Source organism: Eurosta solidaginis, chromosome 5 (assembly GCF_040869045.1).
Source record: "Eurosta solidaginis isolate ZX-2024a chromosome 5, ASM4086904v1, whole genome shotgun sequence".
Lineage (NCBI taxonomy): Eukaryota > Metazoa > Arthropoda > Insecta > Diptera > Tephritidae > Eurosta > Eurosta solidaginis.
In genome coordinates this window covers 247,904,912-247,928,615 of record NC_090323.1, presented here as the reverse complement: position 1 = coordinate 247,928,615, position 23,704 = coordinate 247,904,912, and the positions used below count along the sequence as shown (strand labels likewise).

General features: G+C 37.1%; 1 protein-coding gene across 1 annotated transcript in view; it reads left to right on the top strand.

Annotated features, from left to right (window-relative positions):
- Positions 1 to 23,704, top strand: part of nab (NGFI-A-binding protein homolog) — a 57,289-nt gene that overhangs the window by 25,518 nt on the left and 8,067 nt on the right. The window contains exons 2-3 of the mRNA XM_067792026.1: positions 20,250 to 20,531; positions 20,592 to 21,517. Of these exons, the coding sequence (XP_067648127.1) occupies positions 20,250 to 20,531; positions 20,592 to 21,517 (1,208 nt within the window). The remainder of the gene's footprint in view (positions 1 to 20,249; positions 20,532 to 20,591; positions 21,518 to 23,704) is intronic.

Here is a 23,704-nt window from a genome sequence, read left to right as displayed (position 1 = left end):
CAAAACTGGGACAAGTATTCGAATTTTTGCGAAAATTCCAAAAGTTTAAGTATAACAAATAGTAAAAATTTTCCTGCGTATACTAAAAGTCTAAAGTTTTTACAAAGTTAAAAATTCCCTGTAAAATTGCGTCAAAAAAATGTTTATTCAAACAAAAAAAACTTTGAAAATTAAAAAAAAAAAAAATCTGTAAATCTGCGCTGGATATTCACATTTTTCCAAATATTTAAAAATTAGTTCTATAATATAACGCACATCTCTTTAATTTTTACAAAATGAAAAAAATGTAAAATGTAGAAAATTAGAAAATAAGTTCTGAAAATTTACCCTGAATATTCATATTTTTCGAAGTATTACAAAATTTCAGTAACTTCACAACAATTCTAGAGTTTCTGAAGAGTAGAGAAAAAGTTTGGAAAATTACTCCAAATATTTAAGTTTTTCAAAAAAATTTCGAAATTTAAAAAAAAATCTAAATTGACAAACTACATATACCATTCTACTGCAGCGTCTTTCAGACAGAGATTATACCCGTGAAGAAAGCAGCGGAAATCCTATATACACATATTGATAGTAGGCGGCGATTGAGGCAATAATCTCACACAGTACTTCATCAAGAGGTGTTCTGGAATGCAAAAAAGCATTGAGACTTCGCTCAGGCTAGACCATATATCTCAGGGCATTTTTTAAGTAATACGAACGTGGCCAAATGGCCACGTAGTAGTCCGCCGTGGCCACGTAGTAATCATAATCTGGCCACAACTAAATTTCGAAAATACGTGAACAACCCCTAACTGAAATAATGTTAGAAATTTTCTGAACATACATGATTTCCCCAAAATGTCAAAAGATATATAACTTGCTAATTCTAATGAAGGGTTTTGGTGCTAATCGAAGAAATTTATCAACGAATGAATGATAGTTATACCTATATGACACTACTTTATTTTCGAGTATTTTTTCTTGTATTTTATCTTCAATTTTTTGCCGCACTCCCTCCTAATGCGGCTTCAGTACTGGTGTAAGTGTGCAAACTATATTTTAAAAAACTAACGAAATACAAGAAAAATACAACCTAGTTCATTAAAAACGAACGAGCCAGTTTGTTTTTCGATAGGTTTTTTTGACATTCGGCCGTTTTTTCTTTATTTTTTTCTGACAAATGAAAATTTTGTTTTTAGTTTGAAAATTTGGTGCATAAAAACACAATTAAAATCAACATTCGTGTGAAAAAAGTAAACCATTAGAGACCGAAATAATTTTCGCGTGTTATTTGCATTGTTTTTATTGTTAAAAATGTTAATGTAAAAATAAAATGTAATACATAAACAAAAACATGCCAAACTCACTAATTATGGGGGAATAGTGGTCTCGCTTTTTCATGATAGAAATTGTTTTTGTGTTTTGAAGTTCCGATAAAGTTTCGTCAGTTTTTTTTAGCTTGGAATCCAAGCAAAATTAAAGTAATGTCATATATGCTTTAGAGATGGGAAAGGGGTAAATACCCAAATGGTAAATACCCGGTAAATTGGTTATATATGGTAAAAATGGGTAAAGTCCCAAATATTTACCCAAAATAAGGGTAAAAATAATCTTTTGGAAAATATGGGAAACAAACACACAAATTCAATCGAAAATGTACCCAATTTGTCCTATATTGGCGGGTAGTGCTATGCTATCGGTTGAATTAGTTTTAATCTGTAATCCAGCGTTTTTCAAAAATATTTAGCCAATAATGCATGCCGTTACAAATATTTAAGTTTACCCAGTAAACATTTTAAGTCGAAAAAGAGTCGGAAAAATATCTAAATTGGAGCGTTTACAGCCGGTATGTGCTCATTTGGGAGACCGAAACCAATGTATTTCCTCCTTGTTATGGTCGTCCTATATGAGTCTATTAACGTATATCATTTGAGCCTAAAAAAGAGTCCGACATAAGTCTTAAAAGGCGTTTAAACAGCTCACATTATACTCTAATGGAACTCTCCGGCGTCATTTTTAACTCTAATAAACTCTGATTATCTGACACCTATATGGCCTATTTATTAGGCATCGTCAGCAGTTATTGGGATCATATATAGTTCGACACACCTGGACAGAGCGTGACAGCTTTGCGGTCACATTAAAAATGTCGAGAAGCGTCCATGAGCGGAAAAAAAGTCGATGATTATACAATAAAAGAATAGCAAGGGTAAAAATAATGTACAAATGTAATTCATTTTCAACTCGCTGTGACGAACATAAATAGTTGATAAATGATAATTTTTGCATGCTAGGTTAGGAGCTTTTAGGCCGTTAAATAAAAGGCAAAAATTAAATTTTCTTGTACCCTACTACGCGTTTCGACTCTTTTCTGATTCCTACATTGCCCACTTATTTTGGACTCGTTTCGGATTCTTAAATTATGAGCGCCGTGAGCCTGTTTGAGGGGTAGATTTGTTTGGGTAAATATGTGTCCCTTATAAATATTCTCTTACAGTTCTGGAGTTTAATATGGTTCAAAAGATTCAAAAATGCTATCACCTGAGAGCCTTTTATGACTCCGATTTGATGAAATTATAAACAAACGAAAAATATTAAAATTAATAAACTAGGCAGCTCCGGAATAAAAACTCTGAAATTTTTCTGCGACAATTTATTCTAAATAAATAATAATTTAACTAATACTTATTTCATTTCTATCTTATCCTCATGTGAGTTTTATCACAACAATTTTCTCCCCTATGTTTTTCGCTTCGGATATATGTCAAAAATTCTTCCTAAAAGCCCTGAAGTAGTGTCATTAAAAGGATCAAAATTAGCAGTATATGACGCCAATAAGGCTCATATATGATATCGGAAGGAGGCCTGTATAAGACTTATGTTACAGGCAAAATATAAGCATATAGCATTCGCTTCAGGCTCCTAAATGAGTTCATAACGAGTGCAAAGTTTGGACTCCTTTCAGACTAATTGTTGACTCCGAGTGTTTGCTGGGTTGTTTGTTTAAAATCAAAACGAAACTTTTTTAATTTCAAATGACGTATAAATTTAATTGCTGATATGTAATTCCAAGCAGCCTCGATTCAAACGATTTTTAAATACCCAAAAAAAGATACAAAAAAGGAATATTCCGGGTATTTTCCCGGTATTTACCCATAAAAATGGTAAATACCCGGTAGAATCCCAACTCTAATGATAGTTCATCAAATATACTGTCGATGAGGATTTATATGGAAAAGAACATAGGTACTCACGACTTCCGTGACATATATAAATTCTACAAATTCTGCACGTGCTCGAGGATTTTTGTCAGCATATAATACAAAAATTTTGGGCAAGTATATAATAAGTTGGATATGAAAAATAACTATTCCTGGGATTACTTGTTTTATTGCAAATGTTTTGGTATGAGTGAGTCACAACCACGGTTGCCACAGCATGTTTTTTTTGGACCAAAAATGGCAATATTCAAAAGCTGACCGGTATGGTCAGTCATGTCGAGGAGATATTTTTCTTTTGGCCACCTAGTGAAAAATCCTTAAAAAATGCCCTGATATATCTATACTGGGTTTCCGGTCATAAGGGGATAGAAGGTAACGAAAAGTCCTATGAGTTGGCAAATGAGGGTGCAACACTCGCTGAAACGACAATAAACGTCCCAATCTGTTTAGGAAAAGTTATAAGAAGACAGTAGCTGCATGATCGGCCAAGCAGTAAAGGCGTAGAAAAAAGCGGGGCCGCAAAATTTCTAAGATCATGTGCAAGGCCTACGATATTAGACTCACAAAGTGACTGATATCTCTTTAGAGAGAATACTTAAGGTTCACAATGCGCATACAAACTTGACACTGCCTTCCGGCAGTTGGGTCTCTTCAGTAACAGCAGGCGTAGGAAGTGCGAGCTGCAGAAAGAAACTGTTGAGCACGTTCTGTGTTCATGTCCTGCGCACGCCAGGCCAAGGCTCCAGTTATTAGAGCAGCAGAGTTCCCAAATCTCGAGGCAGGAATTAAGCCAGGTCCTAGAGGAATTTCTAGTATTTGCCAAGTGGACCGATTAGGGTTCTTCGGTTTGGTCGTCTGGTAACACTATGGACACACTAAGTCTATGTGAGTCTTGATTGTACCATTCTCGTAGTAGATGACTGTATTCGCCTTGTTCGTTATATTTGCACTTTTTTTCCTTTCTTTATCGTTTTTTTTCTCTTCTTCTCCTGCCCAAACACTACTAATGTGCATTCGTATTTTATTACACGGCGTACGCACAAAAATAAATGTTCTCACATAATTATTTACGATTTTACATTATCATGCAGTATTGCCATAGTATTTTTATACTCAGTTGAGCAGAGCTCACAGAGTATATTAAGTTTGATTGGATAACGGTTGGTTGTACATATATAAAGGAATCGAGATAGATATAGACTTCCATATATCAAAATAATCAGGATCGAAAAAAAATTTGATTGAGTTATGTCCGTCCGTCCGTCCGTCCGTCCGTCCGTTAACACGATAACTTGAGTAAATTTTGAGGTATCTGGATGAAATTTGGTATGTAGGTTCCTGAGCACTCATCTCAGATCGCTATTTAAAATGAACGATATCGGACTATAACCACGCCCACTTTTTCGATATCGAAAATTTCGAAAAACCGAAAAAATGCGATAATTCATTGCCAAAGGCGGTTAAAGCGATGAAACTTGGTAGATGGGTTGACGTTATGACGCACAATAGAAAACTAGTAAGAATTTGGACAATGGGCGTGGCACCGCCCACTTTTACAAGAAGGTAATTTAAAAGTTTTGCAAGCTGTAATTTGGCAGTCGTTGAAGATATCATGATGAAATTTGGCAGGAACGTTACTACTATTACTATATATGTGCTAAATAAAAATTAGCAAAATTGGATTAAGAACACGCCCACTTTTTAAAAAAATTTTTTTTTAAATTCAAATTTTAACAAAAAAGTTAATATCTTTACTGTATATAAGTAAATTAAGTCAAAATTCAACTCCAGTAATGATATGATGCAACAAAATCCAAAAATAAAAGAAAATTTCAAAATGGGCGTGGCTCCGCCCATTTTCATTTAGTTTGTCTAGAATACTTTTAATGCCATAAGTCGAACAAAAATTTACCAATCCTTCTCAAATTTGGTAGAAGCATAGATTCTGTGACGGTAACTGTTCTCTGTGAAAATGGGCGAAATCGGTGGAAGCCACGCCCAGTTTTTATACACAGTCCACCGTCTGTCCTTCCGCTCGGCCGTTAACACAATAACTTGAGCAAAAACCGATATGTCTTTACTAAACTTAGCCCACGTACTTATCTGAACTCACTTTATCTTGGTATAAAAAATGGCCGAAACCCGACCATAACCACACCCACTTTATCGATATCGAAAATTACGAAAAATGAAAAAAATGCCATAATTCTATACCAACTACGAAAAAAGGGATGAAACATGGTAACTGGATTGGTTTATTGACGCAAAATATAACTTTGGAAAAAACTTTGTAAAATGGGTGTGACACCTACCATATTAAGTAGAAGAAAATGAAAAAGTTCTACAAGGCGAAATCAACAGCCCTTGGAATCTTGGCAGGAATACTGTTAGTGGTATTGCATATATAAATAAATTAGCAGTACCCGACAGATGATTTTCTGGATCACCTGGTCCACATTTTGGTCGATATCGCGAGAACGCCTTCACATATACATCTAAGGGCCACTCGCTTTTAAAACCCTCATTAATACTTTTAATTTGATATCCATATCGTACAAACACATTCTAGAATCACCCTGGCCCACCCTAATGGCGATATCTCGAAAAGGCGTCCACCTATAGACCTAATGCCCACTCCCTCTTAAAATGCTCAGTAACACCTTTCGTTTGATACCCATATCGTACAAACATTCTAGAGTCACCCCTGGCCCACCCTAATGGCGATATCTCGAAAAGGCGACCACCTATATACCTAATGTCCACTCCCTCTTAAAATGCTCAGTAACACCTTTCGTTTGATACCCATATCGTACAAACATTCTAGAGTCACCCCTGGCCCACCCTAATGGCGATATCTCGAAAAGGCGTCCACCTATAGACCTAATGCCCACTCCCTCTTAAAATGCTCAGTAACACCTTTCGTTTGATACCCATATCGTACAAACATTCTAGAGTCACCCCTGGCCCACCCTAATGGCGATATCTCGAAAAGGCGTCCACATATAGACCTAATGCCCACTCCCTCTTAAAATGCTCAGTAACACCTTTCGTTTGATACCCATATCGTACAAACATTGTAGAGTCACCCTTGGTCCACCTTTATGGCGATATCTCGAAAAGGCGTCCACCTAGAGAACTAAGGACTACTCCCTTTTAAAATACTCATTACCACTTTTCATTTGATACCCATATCGTACAAACACATTCTAGAGTCACCCTGGCCCACCCTAATGGCGATATATCGAAAAGGCGCCCACCTATAGACCTAATGCCCACTTTCTCTTAAAATGCTCAGTAACACCTTTCGTTTGATACCCATATCGTACAAACATTCTAGAGTCACCCCTGGCCCACCCTAATGGCGATATCTCGAAAAGGCGTCCACCTATAGACCTAGTGCCCACTCCCTCTTAAAATGCTCAGTAACACCTTTCGTTTGATACCCATATCGTACAAACATTCTAGAGTCACCCTTGGTCCACCTTTATGGCGATATCTCGAAAAGGCGTCCACCTATAGAACTAAGGATTACTCCCTTTTAAAATACTCATTACCACCTTTCATTTGATACCCATATCGTACAAACACATTCCAGAGACACCCCTGGCCCACCCTAATGGCGATATCTCGAAAAGGCGTCCACCTATGGACCTAATGCCCACTCCCTCTTAAAATGCTCAGTAACACCTTTCGTTTGATACCCATATCGTACAAACACATTCTAGAGTCACCCCTGGCCCACCCTAATGGCGACATTTCGAAAAGGCGTCCACCTATAGACCTAATGCCCACTCCCTCTTAAAACGCTCAGTAATACCTTTCATTTGATTCCCATATCGTACAACTAGAGACACCCCTGGTCCACCTTTATGGCGATATCTCGAAACGGCGTCCACCTAGGGAACTAAGGATCACTCCTTTTCAAAATACTCATTAACAGCTTTCATTTGATACCCATATCGTACAAACATATTCTAGAGTCACCCCTGGTCCACCTTTATGGGGATTTCTCGAAAAGGCGTTCACCTATAGAACTAAAGCCCATTCCCTTTTAAAATGCTCATTATCACCTTTCATTTGATACCCATATCGTACAAACACATTCTAGAGTCAGCCCTGGTCCACCTTTATGGCGATATCCCTAAATGGCGTCCATCCATAGAACTATGGCCTACTCTCTCTTAAAATACTCTTTAATACCTTCCATTTGATACACATGTCATACAACCACATTCCAGGGTTACCCTAGGTTCATTTTCCTACATGGTGATTTTCCTTATTTTGTCTCCATAGCTCTCAACTGAGTATGTAATGTTCGGTTACACCCGAACTTAGCCTTCCTTACTTGTTTTTCTTTTTCTTTTTCAGTTAAATACTTTCATTGCATTTTATGTTTTCACTTTTCGTTGCAACAACTTTGGTATACAACTGTTTGTTTGTTTGTTGGCGTCCTCATCATCGTCCATCATCAGCTCGCCGCTTATTGCCCTTCAATCCGTTGATTTTTCTTGTACTCATTACGGTTTTTCTGTTTTGTTTTTTGTCGTTCTTATTGTTGTTGTATATTGTCGTCTTTGCTACTTTGTTCTAGTGCCAAAATATTTAACGAACGTTCAACTGACATTATCGTCAACATCAATAACTAATATAATAATAGCAAAAACAACAAGTAAGGAAGGCTAAGTTCGGGTGTAACCGAACGAGATTTGGAGACAAAAAATCGAGATATCGACCAAATTGTGGACCAGGGTGACCCAGAACATCATCTTTCTGGTACCGCTAATTTATTTATATATGTAATACCAGGAACAGTATTCCTGCCACGATTCCAAGGGCGTTTGATTTCGCCTTGCACACCTTTTTAATTTTCTTCTACTTGATATGGTAGGTGTCACACCCATTTTACAAATTTTTTTTCTAACGTTATATTTTGCGTCAAAAAACCAATCCAGTCACCAAGTTTCATCCCTTTTTTATACTCAGTTGAGCAGAGCTCACAGAGTATATTAAGTTTGATTGGATAACGGTTGGTTGTACATATATAAAGGAATCGAGATAGATATAGACTTCCATATATCAAAATAATCAGGATCGAAAAAAAATTTGATTGAGCCATGTCCGTCCGTCCGTCCGTCCGTTAACACGATAACTTGAGTAAATTTTGAGGTATCTTGATGAAATTTGGTATGTAGGTTCCTGAGCACTCATCTCAGATCGCTATTTAAAATGAACGATATCGGACTATAACCACGCCCACTTTTTCGATATCGAAAATTTCGAAAAACAGAAAAAGTGCGATAATTCATTACAAAAGACAGATAAAGCGACGAAACTTGGTAGTTGAGTTGAACTTATGACGCAGAATAGAAAATTAGTAAAATTTTGGACAATGGGCGTGGCACCGCCCACTTTTAAAAGAAGGTAATTTAAAAGTTTTTCAAGCTGTAATTTCGCAGTCGTCGAAGATATCATGATGAAATTTGGCAGGAACGTTACTCCTTTTACTATATGTACGCTTAATTAAAATTAGCAAAATCGGAGAAGGACCACGCCCACTTTAAAAAAAAAAATTTTTAAAGTAAAATTTTAACAAAAAATTTAATATCTTTACAGTATATAAGTAAATTATGTCAACATTCAACTCCAGTAATGATGTGGTGCAACAAAATACAAAAATAAAAGAAAATTTCAAAATGGGCGTGGCTCCGCCCTTTGTCATTTAATTTGTCTAGGATACTTTTAACGCCATAAGTCGAACAAAAATTAACCAATCCTTTTGAAATTTGGCAGGGGCATAGATTTTATGACGATAACTGTTTTCTCCGAAAATGGGCGGAATCGGTTGATGCCACGCCCAGTTTTTATACACAGTCGTCCGTCTGTCCTTCCGCATGGCCGTTAACACGATAACTTGATCAAAAATCGACATATCTTTAATGAACTTAGTTCACGTGCTTACTTGAACTCACTTTATCTTGGTATGAAAAATGAACGAAATCCGACTATGACCACGCCCACTTTTTCGATATCGAAAATTACGAAAAATAAAAAAAATGCCATAATTATATACCAAATACGAAAAAAGGGATGAAACATGGTAAGGTAATTGGATTGTTTTATTGACGCGAAATATAACTTTAGAAAAAACTTTATAAAATGGTTGTGACACCTACCATATTAAGTAGAAGAAAATGAAAAAGTTCTGCAGGGCGAAATAAAAAACCCTTAAAATCTTGGCAGGTATTACATATATAAATAAATTAGCGGTATCCAACAGATAATGTTCTGGGTCACCCTGGTCCACATTTTGGTCGATATCTGGAAAACGCCTACACATATACAACTACCACCACTCCCTTTTAAAACTCTCATTAATACCTTTAATTTGATACCCATATCGTACAAACTCATTCTAGAGTCACCCCTGGTCCACCTTTATGGCGATATCTCGAAAAGGCGTCCACCTGTAGAACTAAGCCCCACGCCCTTTTAAAATACTCATTAACACCTTTCATTTGATACCTATATCGTACAAACATATTCTAAAGTCACCCTTGGTCCACCTTTATGGCGATATCTCGAAAAGGCGTCCACCTGTAGAACTAAGCCCCACGCCCTTTTAAAATACTCATTAACACCTTTCATTTGATACCTATATCGTACAAACTCATTCTAGAGTCACCCCTGGTCCACCTTTATGGCGATATCTCGAAACGGCGTCCACCTATGGAACTAAGGATTACTCCCTTTTAAAATACTCATTAACACCTTTCATTTGATACCCATATCGTACAAACGCATTCTAGAGTCACCCCTGGTCCACCTTTATGGCGATATCTCGAAAAGGCGACCACCTATACAACAACCACCACTCCCTTTTAAAACCCTCATTTATACCTTTAATTTGATACCCATATCGTACAAACGCATTCTAGAGTCAACCCTGATCCACCTTTATGGCTATATCCCTAAATGGCGTCCACCTATAGAACTATGGCTCACTCCCTCATAAAATACTCTTTAATGCCTTTCATTTGATACGCATGTCATACAAACACATTCCAGGGTTTCCCTCGGTTCATTTTCCTACTTGGTTATTTTCCCTTATGTTGTCACCATAGCTCTCAACTGAGTATGTAATGTTCGGTTACACCCGAACTTAACCTTCCTTACTTGTTCCTATTTGATATAGAATTATGGCATTTTTTTCATTTTTCGGAATTTTCGATATCAAAAAAGTGAGCGTAGTCATAGTCGGATTTCGCCCATTTTTAATAAAAAGATAAAGTGAGTTCAGAAAAGTACGTGAACTAAGTTTTGTAAAGATATATCGATTTTTGCTCAAGTTATCGTGTATAAAAACTGGGCGTAGCTTCAACCGATTGCGTCCCTTTTCACAGAAAACAATTATCGTCATAGAAGCTATGCACTTACCGAAACTCACAAGGATTGGTAAATTTTTGTTCGACTTATGGCATTAAAAGTATTCTAGACAAATTAAATGAATAAGGGCGGAGCCACGCCCATTTTGAAATTTTCTTTTATTTTTGTATTTTGTTGTACCATATCATTACTGGAGTTGAATGTTGACACAATTTACGTATATACTGTAAAGGTATTCAATTTTTTGTTAAAATTTGACTTAAATTTTTTTTTGTTTTAAAGTGGGCGGTACTACGTCCATTGTCCAAAATTTTACTAATTTTCTATTCTGCATCATAAGGTCAACCCACCTACCAAGTTCCATCGCTTTATCCGCCTTTGGTAATGAATTATCGCACTTTTTCGGTTTTTCGAAATTTTCGATTTCGTTAATTTTCAATAGCGATCTGAGATGAGTGCCCAGGAACTTACCTACTAATTTTCATTAAGATACCCCCAAAATTTACTCAAGTTATCGTGTTTACGGACAGATGGACGGACATACGGACGGACATGGCTATGAATTTCTTTTTTCGCCCAGATCATTTTGATATATAGAAGTCTATATCTATCTAGATTAGTTTATGCCGTTACGAGGTACCGTTATGCGAACACAATTAATATACTCTGTGAGCTCTGCTCAGCTGAGTATAAAAATAAGAACAACAACAACCACTGGTACTTGAATACCCATAACGATCACAAAATCGGTAATGAATACACTTAAATGGCGACTTCGGTGATTTGTGTGTTTTTAGCTGAACAGGGGAATTGAATTGTATTTGACTTGCTCCATTTACAGATATTTACATATGTTCATATGTAATTGTGATACACACATGTTTCTTCCATGTACATAGGTACGTTGTAAAGATGTTGACTTACTTATACGTGAAATGAGAGTGACGCCAATTATAACAGAAGCAGCTGGGTATTTAAGGGTTCTCAAAATTAAAAAAAAAAGCTTTACAGCTTATTAAAGTTATCAAATGCTCGTGTATCTTTGATTATGTCACAGCGACTTAAACAAAAAATCACAGGGCCAGCGGGAAATTTTGCAATCACGCTTATCAATAATCGCAATTATAGCTCTCGTTACTTGAACAATTAGCTGCGACAATATATTCCGCTAAATGAGCGCCCTCGCTCGTAGCTTATTTTGCCATCTTCTGCGACCTTTTCTCCTCACAAATCATAGATTCATTGATTCATATTGTCGCACGTAATTTTTCAGGTGTGACGCCAGCTGTTATTGCTATTATTGGTAAATGCTACGAAAAGTATTCTTATCGACAAACGTATTTAAGATCTTCACTGGGTTGGCAGAGAGAGGTGGAAGAAAACTTGATCTCCATTGATGCTCCCAATTGACTTCAGTTATGGCGAAACAGGGATCACGGTCGTAACTTTGGTAAGCAATGGCCAATGTCGTCTAACCACTTAAGCTCCAATTAGTGATGATGATGTGACTGTTTACAGCAATTTATATCAAAAATATTCTACTATCACTAGTAAGTCACAGTCACGGATAAAAATCACTACAGTTAAGACGTCACAGTCACAACTTACGAGTTACCGCAACAATCGCGACACTGGCCAGCTGTACTGTACACTTGTAAAAAAACTCATATGTAGAGGGTTTCAATCTGAAGTAATATGAACTTCCAATATTGCTATATTTTCAGGCTTTTTAAAAAAAACTTGTTTTCGAGATTTTCATTACAAAAGTCATCACTATGTAGCTGTTTCGCTGTTTAAGTTTTGTGATCTAATGAACGTTTTAGCTTTAAATTTTAAATAAAATGAGAATTTGCTAGAAATTATGCTAAAAAACAACTGTCTCAACATAAAACAAATACAATAGACCATTTCTTTTTAAACAAAAATTTTAAATTTTTGTCTTTAATTATATGTTTGTATGTTTAATGGTGTGTTCAATTTTACTTAAGATTTTTTAATAATTAATGAGCTTAACACCGGTAAATGATAATTGTTATTCAATTATTATTTTTGGGTTTATTGGGAAAAACTGAAAAGGATGAAACATTTACTGGCATATTGCGATGGTACCATTTCGAAAACCGCCACGTCATCATCGTCAGGCAATTTCGTAATGTTTATTTATTCCAACAGGTTTTACCGTGAATCGAACCGTGGTCAAACTGCTGAAATCACAATCGCCTAACCATTTGGGCTATTGTGTGGTATTTGCTTTCTTGGCTTATTTCAGTTTTATCCCATTTTCACGCTCTCGCACAATTTCAGACATCCTGCCTCTATATTAATTTTTACTAGGTGTGCTAATAATTGAATAACAATTATCATTTATCGGTGTTAAGCTCATTAATTTAAAAAAAACCTTTTTTTTTTTTAATTTTAAGAAGTGCCTTGCTGATTTAAGTTCTTTGGTACGTCATTTTTTCATAAAGTAAAAAAATTAAGAAAAAAATTTTAAAAAAGTAAAAACCCTGTTCTGAGTAGCTCTTTATACTGCTATAATTCCAAAAGAGAAAAGAAAAAATTACTGCAAAATATCACAAATATTCAAGAAACTCAAAAATTACAAATATTTTCTGAACGGCTTTCAATAGTTCTATATTCTTTGTGATGGTGAAAAGAAAAATTTAAATATCGACATATGTACATTTGAATTTCTATAGAAATTAAAAAGAGATCCAGTTTTGAAGACATAAAAGATAACTTTTCTGAGTAACTATCCAAAAGCTCTGCAAAATTAAACAATTTTTTTTAAATTGCAAAAAGCCTTGCAAAAATCCAGAGCTCTTGAAAAGTGGAAACACAAGTTCTGCAAAGAAGCGCCAAATATTTTAATTTTTCTAAAAGTCGATAAGTTTTAAAGTTTCAAAAAAGCAACAAAACCACTATTTTGAGTGGCTTCGCAGCAATTATAACAAATATTCGAAAAATTTACAAAACAATTACAAACATATCTGATAGCGTTTAATAGTTCTAGACTTCTGAAAAAAAAGAAAGAAGTTTCGCAAAATTACGGCAAATATTTCAATTTTATGAAAATTCTAAAATTTTTTCAGATTCGAAGAAATTTACATATGTTAACAAGATTTAAACAATTTTTAATTTGAACAAAAAAAAATTTGACTAGCTTTGCAACAATTCCAGAGCTCCTGCAAAGAGTAAAAAGGTCCTGCGAAAGTACACCGAATATTTAAATAAATTTTTCCAAAAAGTCGAAACATTTCATATTTTCCAAAAGAATTTTTAAAACACATAAATACAATTTACATATATATAAAATTCCCGTTGTAATTCACTGTATTCACTGTACTCGTTATGTTATCCAATTTTTACCTAATTTTATATTTTGAGCATTGCATGCTTGAAATCGGATTATTTTTTAAATGAGGGCCGGTCCAACATACATATATAAATAAGGGTGGTCCTTATAAATCAAATAAATGACTTTTTCCATTCTGACCACTTTAAATTGTAATAGCAAAGTCAAAAAGATGACACAGAAATTTTGTTCTCGATTAGTAACGGTTAAGACATGTTTATTAGGATTCAAGTTCAGATTACCTTATGAGGAATCAATATATTAAAGTCTGAGCCTTAACCACTATGCAACACCGTCTCTGATCTGAACCAAAATTTCTATGTGATATTTCTGAACTTGGTGTTATTACTATTAGGCCTCGAAGCACTGTGACCATTATTTCGATCTATTGTGCTTGACCTTTCAGCCAATTACTGTATGTGGAGGCTTTTAAAGTAATTCAGTACCTCTTCAGGCCTTTTACTCCATATCTCGAAGGGACTAAGGGCCAAGTAACACCACTTAGATGGCAGAGTATCTGCCTTGCCAGAGCGATGAATTGACAAAGAATGTAAACCGTCATTTAAGCCTCAAGCTCACAAAAGTTAAAGATTTGTGTATCAGATAGATTTTATTTCTTAGGTGATATGTTGTTGTTGTTGTTGTTTTAGCGATAAGGACACTCCCCGAAGACCTTGGGGAGTGTTAACGATGCTGATGGTCCTTTGCCGGATGCAGATCTGGTACTTACCGGTAAAAAGCACCATAAAGGTACTAGCCCGACCATATGGGGAACGATTTGTTATGAACACCTGAAACCTTCTAGACCATACCGCCCTCCCACCCCCTAGATCCACCAGAATTTTGAGATCGCCAGAGCCTTGGCTGTTAATAAAACAGGATTCGCCTCGGGTAGGTGAGGTTGACAATTGGGTTGGAGAAACTGTATATTGCGCTGGCAGCCCCTTGAGAGAGTTGCGCTACACAACCCCTTGAATCAATTTGGTATTTTAGTCGCCTCTTACGGCAGGCATACCCACCGTGTTCTATTTCCTATAATTCTAACCCCCTAAACCGCTGAGGAGTTATCGTAGACTACAGTGTCCCGTAGAGTACCCAGTAAGAGTTCGTAGGTTCTCTCTGCTTATATTTATGAGTTTGATGGATACTCGCGTTGCTGGGAATATAAACAATTTGGACTGCCTCTGCCGTGAGCATTCAAGGCTGTATTGTCTAAACTGCTTTGTTTCCCAGTTACTTAAGGTTTCCCTTGTGTTTACCTTTGTGAGCAGCTTTCACAGCACCCTACATTGCTCGTTAGTCTGCCTGTCTATTATCTTCATATCGCTGTCTAACATAATACTCCCCGAGGATAAGCCTTTTAGTGGACATTCTCTACCGCAAACTTATATTGCATGTATTGCTGGCTGAAAAATAGTAGGATAGTTCTGCCCATATATGAAAAGTCTGATTTTTTCCGTCATCAAATTTTTATCCATGCGTGAACCAGAGCTCTGATTCAAGATCAGTATATAGAGTCAATGTTTCACAAAGAGCTCCGTGCACAATGGACACCTCAAAAATCCGTGAGATTATGAGCGTAACGGACATTGCGTCACGTAGCTGCAATATGGGATTTCCTACGAATATTCTTATTACTTTCATATTCTCTGTCATGTTTCCGCTCTTTAGCTCAGAGATACTTTGAAGTCTTAGTGCAGCAAGTGATGCCTCTTTCTCTATTAGAATAGGGAAGGGAGGTATTCCTATTAAGGCACTAAGTGCATCAGCTGAGGACGTTCTCACCACACCGGTTACTTCAATACATACTAGTCGATGAAGTTTGCTTAATTTTGTTATTGCTGTAATTGCCTGGTTTTCGGCCACCAAAGGACTAAGGATTAAGGTTTCATAACAGTATTAGATATTCAATATACCATTTTGGGAGATAGCCTTCACGTTTTGCCATAGAATACAGGCAAAGAAATCTCTTGTTGTTGTTTAAGGTGGCATCTAGATGAGCATTCCACGCGAGGGTTCTGTTTAGTGAAACCTCTAGTTATTTTGAACTTGCTGTTACCGTTACTGGAAAAATCGCTTATTTGATTTATAAAAAAAACCACCCTAGTATAAATATTACAAAAAACTAGAAAATAAAAATAAAAAATAACGCCAAGCTGAAACCTAATTTAGAGCCTTTCACCCAAAACATTTTATGTGCACATTCTGTTTTAATTATAGCAGAGATTAAAAAGCTTGTTTTCCCCCAAAATTGATCAAAAAAATTAATCTAAAAAGCAAAAAATAAGTAAACCAATTTTTTCCAAAGCAAAAAAAAGCATATCAAGGCAAAAGAGATGCTCTGCACATTTATGAGATTCCCACAACACTTTGGAACACATAAGAAAAAAAAAAAATACAACAAACCAAAAAATCGAGTCTGCGCTGAACAGCGAAGCGAGCGAAAACAAAAATTATTTTTGTATTAGGCAAAAAACAGGACTCAACCGACATGACGGCCGACAAATGTGGACTCCATAACCCTTTCGCAGAATATGCCAGCGACGACCAACATAAAAAATCCATAGTCACATATGCATGAATTTAAAAATATCCCTCGAATAATGAAACGCCAGACACGGCAGACCTGGACTAAACCGAACTCAATGAAAAAAAGTTGAGATCACAAAAAACTGCCCAAGCGACCGACGCATACACAATCTGCATAAGGAAATGGGTGTGCAATGTGCATAAAAAAAAACCGATTTACTACAATGTATGTCTGCAGCGATATTCACAAGCAAAGTTGCGCATGCGCGTAGAAACCCTTAACCCGTTTATGTTTGGTGAGCGCGCACCGCACATATGCAAACTAGTGAATGATTGAGCGATGATGCGGTTGTGTTGCGCGCAAAAGAAAAAAACCAAATTCATTCAAATTCAGTAAGCAGTAGAGTTAAGAACAAAAAAAAAAAAATGGTTTTTTCTTCTCGAAAAAAGGATCATCAGCAACGTGAGCAGCATCAATAGCAATTCTTGTTAGATACGCACGCAAAGCAAAGCGTGATCAACGACGTGAAGGGCAGCAACCAAACAGACAGGACGATATTTGTATTTTCGATTTTTTTGCCACTTTTTTCAACACTTTCGATATAATTTTTTGTAGTAAAATTAGAAAAAAAAATTACTTGTGTATTCAAATGAAGCGTGTGAAATATTGAAGATGCTGCTGCGCCGATTTATCACAAAGTGATTTGAGCAAATAATAAAAAGTGAAAGGAAATGATAGAAAAAAAACTCTTTAATATGTGGGAATTTCTTAGATGAAAATAAGTTTGTAAGACGAATTTGAGGCTTTTTTTGTACTTCATAATGAATAACAACTTAGAGGAGGATTTCGGTGGTACGTTCTCTACAGCTGGCTGTTTTTGAGAGGCGACTGTGATTTGACTTAAAGCTAGCTGATCTTGCAAGAAAAGTTGTTAGTCTACAGTATACCTACTACTACGAGGTACTTCAAGCAGCCAAAGACCTACACAATATTTAAAAGGAGCTCTGGGAAAATCGTTATGTTTTTGTTGCAGCGATTAGGACTCTCCCCGAAGGCCATGGGGAGTGTTATCGATATTGATGGTCCTTTGCGAATGCAAATCCGGTAACAAGCACCTTTGAGGTACTAGCTCGACCATGTCGGGAACGATTTGGTATGAACACATGAAACCTTCTAGATCCATGAGGAAATTGTGGTCGCCAGAGCTTCGACTGTTAAAGAAACAAGGTTCTCCACGCGTAGGTGGGATTGACAATTGGTTTGGATAAGCTGTATATTGCATTGGCAACACCTTAAAAAGGTTGCGCTACACAAACCCTTGAATCAATTTGGTATTTTAGTCGCCTCTTACGACAGGCATGCCTGCTGCGGGTATATTCTAAGCCACCTAACCCGCTGGGTAACGGAAAGTTCTTATAGTTACGTGTTCTCAGCTATTATGGAGATTAGCAAAATTATTTTCCCTGAAAATACCAAAAATAGGTGCACAAACACTCAGAGATCTACTCAATCTGGAGGGGCAGGTTTGAGAAATCCTTAAATTAAGAATCAGAAACTACTATGATCTTTAAAATTAACTGACTAGAATGTCTGGCTTTGAAAATAACATACGGCACTTCTATTTACCTCCAGAGACTCCCAAATTTAAAGGAGCAGCTCTGAAAAATATTTACCTTACCCTTAAGTACTTTGGGCGAATATTTTCGTTAGGATGGAAGCTATGTCAGGTTGAGAGGATGTATATGGGAGCTTTTCACAATTTCTCTCCGAGTGAATGTCGTTGGGGGTGCTACGTGGAGGCACTTTCGTCAATCCACATACTTTTTATTATATATTTGGGACAAATTGAATCAATTCGAATTCAGGACGGACAAGTCGGATCATCGCAGGAGTGTGTGTTCAAATCCCACTCCCGGATGAAAAGGCTTTGATGAAATTTACAAGGTATAATCGAAACCTCTGTCGCCTTGTGCGTCCTTATGTCGAGTTGTTTCAATTTTTTCCAAATATTTAATAAAATAAAATTTACAAATCCCCGCTTTGCAATTACAACAAACTGTCATGGTTAGTTGTTGTTGCTCCCACTCAACATATATTTTTAAATTAATATTCAATAACCTGCTTGCTTTCTCATACAAGCTTAAAAAAGACCAAAGATGGCACCTTCCGCAAGCGACGGCTCAGAGAAAGGTGAGGAGAGGCATGCCAGAAGAGGGTGTTATTTCTGCTCTGCTTTGGGTCGTGTTAATGAACTACCTAATTCCCGTCAAGTGGGGTAGTACCCCTTATGCTGTCTGACGAGATTAAGAATCTTTGGATTGTTATTGACAACACGCTGTTATGAAAGCTTTATATCAAGAGCAGGGCTAGGAAGGCTTCGGTTGCTTTGTAATTTGCCGAGAGGCCATTGGCACATGCTGGGGGCTCTCTCCATGTGTGATACATTCGCTGTACGATATGGTGATCAAGACGATTCTCTTCTAGGGGCTGGTGGCGATTGGCGTTCGTTGGGATAATTGCAGCCCATCGTACATCAGCCACGCCTGCACCCAAGGCATAAGGCAATTCCGGCAAACTTTCACGCTGATCTCTTGGCCCGGGCAGGCACTCGCGAACTGAACGTGTCTTTCAGTGGGGACTTTATGATTAGGCTGGCCACTTTTCTCTGCTCTGAATAGGTGGCCCTTGAGTCAGATTATCAATCGCTGGGCCTACACTACCAATTGCCGTGTGCCGAATTCTTCCTTGCCTGTTGTTAGCTCCAAGTACTCGGTGGAGCTATTGCGGTCTACAAAAGCTAATCTATCTATGGTTATTGGCGTGCTAACAAAGCACTGTTCGCTGGAAGTGCAGGCGGTACGGCTCAGCTGTGTCGGGTCGACTTTCCGGAAAAAGTTTCCAAGATCAATTTTTGCCGTATTGTAATAAGTGGAAGGCAGTGTTAGAGTATGTAGAAACATAACGGACCAACAAAAAATTGTTCAAGAGAGCTGTTTCTTAACTGAACAATGCTACACAACCATAGCAAAAAGTGAAGTCAAAAGAACGCCAACAGAGGGGATATGAAAATCTAGAACTTTGCCAAGATTTACGCCATCCATTGAGCAAACTTTCAAAAGACTTTATTTAATATGGCCAAATTAGTTAATTCCGCTTAAAGACTTTGCCATAACTTTTTTGTTCGAAAATGGTTTAACATGTCCTCATAGAAATTTATTAAGCCAATGTTGGTTTCGGAAATGTAAGCTACATAGCTTTACGCTCCATCTCCAAAACTTAGGACTAGAACACTAGGCCAGACTGTACAAGGGGAAACAGGACTTAAACTTTGAGTGCAATATCCCTCTACACCAAGAATATCAACGCAAAAGCTCTAATGGGTCTCTATTGCGCACAACAATATCAATTTGGCTCCGTTTGGCTCACAACAACAATAAAATTGACTTCGTTAAAAAACGCAAAATATTGGCAGATAATGCTTTGCATTACGTGAAGTTCGCTGTGGGCTACACTTATATCAAACGACATCCATTCACTGGTGGCTGGACATTTGACTCCGTTGGTCAAAGTTGGTTCACAACCCTTCTTTACACCATCTGCAGGATCACCAAGCTCACTACTACCAAAATCATTTCATGGCTGCACTATTTTTTATAGAACAAACTGGACAGGGCTAAGATTTTGATAATCTTAGGCTAATATAAATTAATTTAAATTAAGCGTTTAATACTTTCCCTTTAATATTTATCGCATGAATCGTTCCTCCATTTATTTGCAGTGGTCGCCACATCTCGTCCAAACAACGAAGCCGAAGTACAACTCTATCGCGTGCTGCAACGCGCCAGTCTCCTCGCCTACTATGATACGCTGCTAGAAATGGGAGGCGATGATGTACAACAACTCTACGAAGCAGGTGAAGAAGAATTTCTCGAAATTATGGCTTTAGTAGGTATGGCATCAAAACCATTACATGTACGACGACTACAAAAAGCGCTACATGAATGGGCCAACAATCCGTCATTGTTTCAAGGTCCCATTAGTTCCACTTCCAGCACACCAGGTACCACATAAAAAGCATTTATTTAAAAGTCAGCGCTTAAACACTTTTTGTATTCCACAGGTCTCTTCGACACACCCACCAAAGCGCCCGCCGTACACCTAAGACCCGAAGTATCGCCCACATTCACGCGCTCCCCCTATCCCACATTTCAACCCACACCTTCTTACAATCCTACACCTCTAGCATCCTCACATTTAATGTCACAAATGTGTCCACAACCTGTCATCTCTGTACCAGTCATACAACCCCACACACCACATCCTCATACCACTGCCACGCTACCCACTGCTGCCACGGCGCTTACTTCAGCACCGCCCACATTAAGCGGCGGCGGCGGCACGGCCTCAACAGGCAGCTGCGTCGGCACTTTAACTGGCGCAACACATCAAGTCACCTCCAGCTCACCACAATTAACGCCCGTGCTCACTGAAATGCAAGTGGCGCGTATAACGCAAGGTGCTGAAAAGATTGCGCGTCAATTGCCACAACGCGAACCACGCGCACACTCTTCGAAGAAGCGTACGAGCCGCGAACTTGAACAGGTAATTGCTATGCATGAGAACGATCCACGTCGTATGGATGAGATTCGTAAGTATTCGGCGATTTATGGACGTTTCGATTGTAAGCGTCGCCCTGAAAAACCGCTCACGCTACACGAGGTATGTGTAAATGAAGCGGCAGCGCAGTTGTGTCGCTTAGTTCCGGCGTTGTTGACGCGTCGTGATGAACTTTTCCCGTTGGCGCGTCAAATTGTTAAAGATGCAGGTTTTGGACATTCGGCGAGTATAGCACGTTATGGTGGCCTACTGCCACAGGTAATTCAAGCGCAACATGCCATGACGCGTCCTCCTTTGGATTGTGAGTCGAGTGATTCAATGGCATCGGCGTCGAGTAAGCGCGCGCGTATGCTTCCCACAGAGATGATGACTACGACGACGACGACGACGGGGAATACGGCAACACCTACCGATTTGGGTTTGAGTCGGGTAAGCAAATTTATTTCCGATCACTAGAAGAGTCATATGCTAAGCGCCATATTCATCATATATGTTCCTACATGCATATATTTAATCCAGTTTGCTTTTTCTGCTTTACAAATTATGCTTTAGCTTCAGCTTCTGGTCTCTAATACGGTGGAAATGGCTTTAGTCGAGCAAGTTTTGACAACGCATTTGCTTTACGATAATAGCTCGGTGTATACTTTTAGGGTACCTCTATGAAATTTTTATATTTGCCTTTGGTAGTTTTGAACCAAGCTTCTTTTCCAGTATTCTACGTCGAATTTGTCCGTTAAGGAGCAAATGGTCTTGCAAATGTGTGCTACGATCTAAATACGACTTTAATTTCGACGGGTCTAATGCCGGCCTATGAAAAAACTAGCTCAAATATGAAAACATTCTCGGTGTTGTAGCGGCTCGTTTAGATGCCTCGACTATGCAGCTATAGTTATGTTAGGACGTGTTTCGCCTTTCTTTTCTTTAATGGATTTAGTCTATGAGAGAATAGTTCCTCAAAAGAACATATATTTCTATTCGTACTTGATTGAATCTTTCAGATCGAGATCTCAGTTAAAGTTTGCTGTTGAAGATGTTCAAAGATCGATCTACTAGAGAGAGAGAGTAGTCAGTGGATATTGCGATCTCCAACGTTCTTGAGCTTCGTTCTCCGCAACAATAGGACATCGTAAGATTTCAAGAGGCACTAAGTAACAGCTAAATTTGGTCATGGTAGCAAAATTTGTTTACCGAATATTTACGTTTTTTTTGGAATAAATTTTAGTTGACAAAAAGTAGCAAAAAATTGGTTACCGGAATCAAATTAAATGATATGAAATTAGCAAAAATAGCTGAATTAAATTAAAGCGAAATAAAATGTAATAAAAAATAATAAAAATATGATAAAGAAAGATATAAAATGGAACAAAATGACATGAGACGGACTAAAACGAAACGAAAAGAAGAGGGGCAAAAATAAGTGAAATGAATTGAAATGCAACCAAATAAACAAAACGAAATAAAATAAAACGGAAAAAAATGATATGAAACGAAATAAAATGTAACAAAATTAAATGAAACCAAATGTGATGTAACCAAATAAAATATAACGTAATGAAATGAAAAATTTAAAATGAAAAAATAAAAAACAAAATAAATCAAACGGAACATAAAGAAACCAAATAAAATAGAATAAAAAAAAAATTTTTTAAAATAAAGAAAATAAAATATATAATAAGATATGAAATGAAACAAAATATAATGAAACGAAATAAAAGGAAAGAAAATAGAATAAAATTAAAACAAAAAAAATAAATGGAAGTGAAATGAAATTAAGTGAAATAAAATGAAAAGAAATTAAAAAAAACTAAACATGTTAAAGGATTATAAAATGAAAAAAAAGGAACGGAATTCAATGAAATATAAGAAACGAAATGAGATGAAATGAAATAAAACAATCATGAAACAATAAAATGAGGTGAAATTAAACGCAATAATTTTTTCCAAATGATGTGCAATACATTTAAAGAAACAAGGAATGAAACCAATTCAAAAGCCACTTGCTTCAGTTTTTTAAAATTCTTTCGATTTTATTACGATTTCGGTTTTATACCAAAAATTTTAACGCAAGATTGCGAAAAAACCATAAAGTGGTCAGATGGGGCAAATCTTGCAGACTAACTGAGCCGTTTGAAAAGTGAAACTTTTGATTTTTGCTAGGGTGTACAAAATCCAAAAAATTAGAGCTTGAGAGAGTGCTACCATCTAGATGAAGAGGAAAGGCGAAAGGAAGTTTCAGTTGTTGTATGGCTTCCTGGTGCTATTGAAAACCTACAGGTTCTCCCACCAACAGCTTTACCTGTCTAGGACAATAACATATTAAGGCACTCAATACCGAAACTTTCAAGGGGATGGTTTAGGAAACCCATATAAATATAGAGTTCGATGAAAAATACTTCGAAAGATTATTGGTGTCCTAAGCCCTATTTTCTATCCAGGGAGTATATCAATGCTGATTGTATAGAAAAAACATAACTTAGCTGACATAGTTAACAATCTCACCTGTTGTCTTTCACAGCTTGAAGAGAATGATACCGTCGAACATTGGTCCTTGTGCTGTCAGCTCAAAATGCTGATGGAATTCAAACTCACTTTTAATTCGATTTTGATTGCTCTATC